The sequence below is a fragment of the Corylus avellana genome, chromosome ca1 (assembly GCF_901000735.1).
Source record: "Corylus avellana chromosome ca1, CavTom2PMs-1.0".
Taxonomy (NCBI): Eukaryota; Viridiplantae; Streptophyta; class Magnoliopsida; order Fagales; family Betulaceae; genus Corylus; species Corylus avellana.
Genome location: NC_081541.1, coordinates 1219779 through 1226511, shown reverse-complemented (window position 1 = coordinate 1226511; position 6733 = coordinate 1219779). Strand labels below are relative to the sequence as shown.

At 37.8% G+C, this 6733-nt stretch overlaps 2 protein-coding genes across 2 annotated transcripts in view; one reads left to right on the top strand and one right to left on the bottom strand.

Moving 5' to 3' along the window:
* The window catches only part of LOC132191612 (RNA polymerase sigma factor sigE, chloroplastic/mitochondrial-like), a gene marked incomplete in the record, with an annotated part of 32431 nt that overhangs the window by 3332 nt on the left and 22366 nt on the right, over positions 1–6733 (bottom strand).
* LOC132162312 (disease resistance protein At4g27190-like) lies at positions 4576–6279 on the top strand. Its single transcript, XM_059572562.1, has one exon. It carries the CDS (start codon positions 4576–4578, stop codon positions 6277–6279), a length of 1704 nt encoding a protein of 567 aa, XP_059428545.1.

The window sequence follows — 6733 nt, the reverse complement described above, 5'->3', positions numbered from 1 at the left end:
CCAGTCTTCATCAACAACTCCGATCGATGGGCGTTTGTGGTCCGATTGAGCTGAAATTTTGCAGGGACGTTCATAACACATGAATCTACATTATGAACGGTGGAGATTGGATTCTGAGTATTCTATATCAGTGTTTGAGCCATGAACAGTAGCATCTGCATTTTGGAACTGAATTAAGCCAACACAAGAACTAACAAACTCCCCCTTTGGCAATTCAGTGACAAAACCAAAATGTCGAGCCAATCCCATCATCTCCCTATATTTACTCCCCCTTTTTGTCACAGAATGACAAAAGGTCTTCATGTTTCCTGAAACACTTCACAAAATACATCAAGGTATATGTGGAACAAGAAGACATAAATAAAACTCATGAAAAAAAATGATGCGTGATTATAAAGAAACATCAGCAAAACTCCCCCTCAATGTATGACTCAATTAACAACAGGAAACTGGAAATGCAAAGCATGTTTCTCCCCCTTTAAAAGTTAAATGAACACACATGATAACACATCAATGACTCATGTATTGCACAATGAATATCCAAAAGCTTTCCTTTTTTTTTTAAAAAAAAAAAAAAAAAAAAACAAAACACCAAAAAAAACTTGTATAGATAAGCAATAGATCATGCATGCCCGTACGAATATCTGAACAATTCGGAGTGATCAACAAGCTACACTTACACCGTAAATGTACCATATGCATGACACAACCTTGGTCTGTGAATGCAGTCAAGTAGGCAATAATCAGAAATCTCATGTGATGGTGTAGTGTGTGAGTACTCCCATTAACTAAGATTTCATCAATGAAAGGTAAATCTAGGCAGACATTTTGTAAAGGAAGACCAGCAGTCTGATTCAAACCACAGTAAAACCTTATAATGTTAGGACCTAGATTCCCTCATCCGATACACTCACCCTGAGACTGATCATTTTCTTTTACCATGTCCTTTAGTAATCATCTATTTCCGCAATGATTTGATCACTGATTCTTTCTTTAGGGACAGACAGAAGCAAAATGAAATCATCTGAGCTTATTTTATGCCCTTTTTTTTTTTTTTTTTTCTTTTTTTTTTTTTTTTTGGAAAATGGTGGAATTTTTTGGAGCTAGGTTCAACTAACGAGTTGGTCAAGTGGCAGGATTCTACACTGCCTATCTTCCAAACAAAATGTTTTCTCCAAATTTCCAAACATATAACAAAAATCTAAACCTAATGGGGCAAAAAGTGCACAATTTCGAACATGAGAAAAACTGACTCTTACTCCTTTAACAGTCTTCAGAAAAACAAGGTATATCAGAAACATATGGAGCAATAGATGTAAATTGCAGAAATATTGACTCCACTCATATGTAAAATATTCATTTGAGCACAAGACATGAGAAACTGAGTATCTAACAATTAAAACAATCTAAAAGAATAAAAAATAATCAAAGAAAATAAAAACAAAGCAAACAAAAATTAAGAAAAAAATGCCCTAGAACAGCTATAGACAAATATCAATATGCTCAATTTCTAGGCATGGTCTATGTGCCCACCTAATCTAGGTGAGTCCATTACCCCTCCCCCTCAATGGGTGAATGGTATTAATCTTCTTGACCCAAACTTTCTTCACATCAGGGACAACTGTGTGACTCTTATCCAAGACATCTAACCGTGTTACTACGTCTCTCATCATGTTGAATAATTTCTCATAACTATTTCTAGAATGGAAATATTCTCTTTTAGACTCATGATTGTTAAGCTGAAAACACTTAGGACGAATATGTCCAATCTTACCACAGTTATGACACGTAGGAATAAACCTTTGAGAAGGTTGGTTCCTTAACATGTGCATACTTCTCGACTTAGAACTAGACATATAGGAATCAGTTAGAGTTCCCTTACCTTTTCCATCTTTGGAAATTTGAGGAGAAATTACCTTCTTTTCAGCCAAGCTATCTTCTTTGTTCACTGGTTTCACAAAAATCATCTTTGAAGAAGAAGCAACATTAGTAGATAAAATAGCAGATTTATCAAAACCCAATCCAGTTCTATCAAGCGAATGTTTCTGATTATGTAGCATTTGATTTAGCTTTTCACTAGAGAATTTTGTTAAATGATTCTTTGATTCATTCAGTTCATTCTCTAAGGATTTCACTTTGGCAATTAGCATTTGATTTTCAGACATCAAAGTATTATGAGTAGCAAGAGAATCAGTTAAGGTGACAGAAAGTTGATCATTTTCAAGATTAACCTCATTGAGTTTCTTCAATTGCTGCTTATTCAACTTTTTTAGTTTAGTGTATTCCACAAAGAGATTATTATAAGCATTTTGCAAATCATCTTCTTCCGAATCATTATCGGACACACCTTGTTTGTCTTGAGAATTACACTCACTATTCTCATGCTCACTCTCATAACTAACTCCAAATGCTAAGTAATTAGCTCCCTGTTCAGCATCGTCCTTGTCTGACTCATCACTTTGAGTCACATTAAATGCCTTGCCATTTGACTTTCTCAAATTAGCACAGTCAACACGAATGTGCCCATGTCCACCACATTCGTGACACTTGATACCTCTAGATGACTTTCCTTTCTCAACATTCTCATTTCTAGATTTCTCAGAAAATTGTGAATTGCTATTTCTAAAATTTTCTTTCTTGGCTCTAAAGAATTTCCTAAACTTCTTAGCAAACATAGCAATTTCTTCCTCATTTCTAGAATCCTCATCAGATGAACCACAAGAGTCAACCTTAACATTTTTTTGCCTTAAGAGCAATATTTTTGGTATTCTTGTGTTTAGGAAGAATTAGCTCAAAGGTCTGAAGGGAACCTACAAGTTCTTCTACTCTCATAGTATCTAAGTCCTTGCTCTGTTGTATAGCAGCAATTTGGGGAATAAACCTCTCAGGCAAAGATCTTAAGATTTTTTTCACCACTTTAGCATCATCCATTTTCTTTCCCAAATTAATGGTAGAGTTTCTAATGGCACTAAGCTTTGAATAAAATTCATCAAAAGTTTCATCTTCCTGCATTCTAATCTCCTCAAACTGAGAAACCAACATTTGAATTTTTGAAGTTCTAACAACCTTAGTTCCTTCATGTGTGATTTCTAAAGTTTCCTAGGCTTCCTTAGCTATTTCACATCTAGAAATTCTAGAAAATTCCTCATTTGAAACAGAGATGTAAATAGCATTTATAGCTTTGTCATTCGCAGTAGCATTATTCTTTTCCTCCGTTGTCCATTCAGCAATTGCTTTATCTGGACGTGTCCATCCAGATTCAACAATATGCCAAACATTAATGGATTTAAAATAAGCTCTCATACGAATTTTCCAAAGCGTATAATTTGTTCCGTCAAAGACAGGAAGAGAATTAGGAGCAACCGTTAGAGACATTTGATATGGAGTCTCGGATCACACTCAGGAAATAAATCCTTCACAGAGTGAACCCGCTCTGATACCAATTGAAAATTCTAAAACGACTCCAAACGACACCTATTCAAATGTCTAGGTGATTCACAAATATTAAGCGGAATAAGATCTGACCTAACAATCAATAATCAACCAAATACAGCTATGTAATGAAAATCAAGAACACAGATATTTGGTTACGAAGAGGAAACCATTTAGAGAACTCTCTAAATGTAAAACCTCTCCGGGGCAGCCAAACCCAGGAAATCAATCCACTATGAGAAGAATAAGGAATACAAGAAGAATTACAAAACCTTTGCAATTTACTCTTCCTTGTACACGACAAGCGACCCACTTGACTTCTACCGCAGTAGCCCTTTCCAGAACATCTGGCACAATTCTTCTATAAGATTTCCTTTCACCGGAACTCCGATTGGCTTCACGTATTTAATCCCTTCTCAAATAATCTAGAACAATATCTCTCTCTAAGCTCTCTGATTTTGCTCTCCAAAAATACGTACTTATAAATGTAGCAAAATCGTGTTTAAATAGAAAATACACAACATAAGACTGCCGTGTCCGGACATGGTAGATCTGAGGTCCGGACATGGCTAGGATTACTTATTCGTAACCTAGTGATGTCCGGACCTCCAATTCGTGTGTCCGGACATCTCAACAAAAACGTGTTCTCTGGAACTGATGTCCGGACCCAACTTCTGGAGGTCCGGACATCTCCTTCAAGCATCACTTTCTGGAACTGGGGTCCGGACCCGGGGAATTGAGGTCCGGACCCTGCTTGAAAAATCAAGTTTCTGGAAATGGGGTCCGGACCCGGCTTCTGGAGGTTCGGACCCGGACTGTCCAGTCTTCATCAACAACTCCGATCGATGGGCGTTTGTGGTCCGATTGAGCTGAAATTTTGCAGGGACGTTCATAACACATGAATCTACATTATGAACGGTGGAGATTGGATTCTGAGCATTCTATATCAGTGTTTGAGCCGTGAACAGTAGCATTTACATTTTGGAACTGAATTAAGCCAACACAAGAACTAACAAATTCGAAGCTTCTGGGCAAGATAAGAAGTTTGAAATTGAAGATATTCGGATAGAACGGCCTGAAACTTCAGATATAGACCGTAACACCTTTTCTATTATTCAAGGTGAGGCACATCAATTGTGTCTTATGTTGGGTGGTTTAGGATTAACTAAAATGCCAAAGGAAGAGGATTGGAAGAATGTCAAAGAGATTTACTTGATGCACAATGAGTTATCTAGTTTACCTGAGAATCCAAGGTGCCCCATGCTCTTAGCATTGTTCCTTCAAGGAAACCACAAATTGAGAACGATCCCTCCCTCATTTTTCGATTACATGCCTGCTCTCCAAATCTTGAACTTATCCAGGACTGGCATCAGGTCTTTGCCGGAGTCCATTTTCAGATTAGTCAACCTCAAAAGACTATTTTTAAGTTACTGTCATCGTTTCATGAGGTTGTCGCCCAAAGTTGGAGAGCTCAAGCAGCTTGAGGTTCTTGATCTTGAAGGGACAGATATTATGGATTTACCTAAGGAGATTAAGGAGCTAACTAATCTCACATGCTTGGAAGTTTCATTTTATGCATATCTGAGTAATGTTAGGAGGGCCATGCAATCAGATGTAGTGGTTCCTCGTGGCATAATTTCGGCACTGTCCCACTTAGAGGAGTTAAATATGAGTGTGAATCCAGATGACAAGCGATGGAGTGCATGTGTGGAAGCTATTGTTACTGAAGTATGTACCTTGCAGAATTTGAACACTCTTAAATTCTATTTTCCAAGAGTGGAACTTGTGAGGCTCTTCCTATTGAATAGCCCAATGTGGGTGCATCCATCACTGTCAAATTTCATATTTACTGTTGGCCATCATGTCCAGCGCACTATGTCTCGGCTCCCTCGCGATGTTGAGTTTGAGTTGGAACGATGGGAGAGATGTTTGAAATACATAAATGGTGAGGCTGTTCCTAAAGAGATTAAAAAGGTACTCCATTATTCAACAGCATTTTTATTGGAACGGCATGCAACTGTTAAGAAGCTATCAGATTTTGGTATTGGAAATATGAAGCACCAAAAATGTTGTGTTGTGGGGGAATGTAATGAGGTTGAAGTTATTATAGATGCAACAGATTCTCACGAAGAAGATAGTGAAGCAGATGCCCACGAAGATGATGAAGCAGATGCTCACGAAGGAGATAGTGAAGCAGATGCTCACGAAGGAGATAGTGAAGCAGACGAAGAAGACAGTGAAGCAGATGCTCATGAAAAAGATGATGAAGTAGAGGCTTACAGAGAAGATGGTAGCAGTGGAATTGTATCTAAAACATCTGGTGCTAAAAAAATTGTTCTTGGATCGCTTGAATACCTCTACATATATTATATGAAGAATCTAAGGAGGATATGGAAGGGGCCAATACAACCAAAGTGTTTATCTCTTCTGAAGTCCTTGACATTGCGCACATGTCCCCAATTGACCACTATTTTCACAACATGTTTACTTGATAACCTCTGTAATTTAGAAGAGCTTACAGTTGAAGATTGCCCCTCCATTAAAACTTTAGTAAGTTGCAAAATTTCTGGTGAGCCTAAAACCTCTGTCTTTCTCCCGAATTTGAAGAGGATTTCGCTTCACTACATGCCTGGATTAATTAGCATCTCTAGTGGTTTACACATTGCACCAAGATTAGAATGTCTGAGTTTTTATAATTGTCCAAATCTTAAGCACCTGTTGATTGAGGAAGTATCCAGTAAAGATTTAAAGAAGATCAAGGGTGAGTGGAATTGGTGGGTAGCACTGAAGTGGAGATGCGGCCGTCCGAGTTACTTGGATGACATTTTTGTTCCAATCAACATATGAGATTGCCGCGTGCTTGAGATTTTCCTTAATGGAAATTAGTATGTGCTTTGCCCTATGCAGGTCTCATAATTGTAAGTTGATGCATCCTTGGATTGCTTTCTCTCTGCTATGCTCATACTCTTGTGTTAACCATGCCATTGAGTGCTTAGTTCCCAATTGCTTAATACCTTCAGATATTAACACTGTTGCCTCCTCTGCTCTAATAGAAGACAGAGTGTCAAACGTCACATGCAGTTGGATTTCTTTATAATTGCTAGAAAGTTGTGTTGTAGAATATGGAATTGTATGTGTAGGGAAAGAGTTGACAATGTTTTCTTATACTTCTACCTTTATCTTATTTGAGAAATGTTTTTCTAAGGGATAGTTGAGATAGCATTGTGGCAGTGGCAGGCAACAAGGTTGGGTGTTGAAGGGGGCTGGATTTCTTAGTAGAGGATAGAACTCAGATACATGT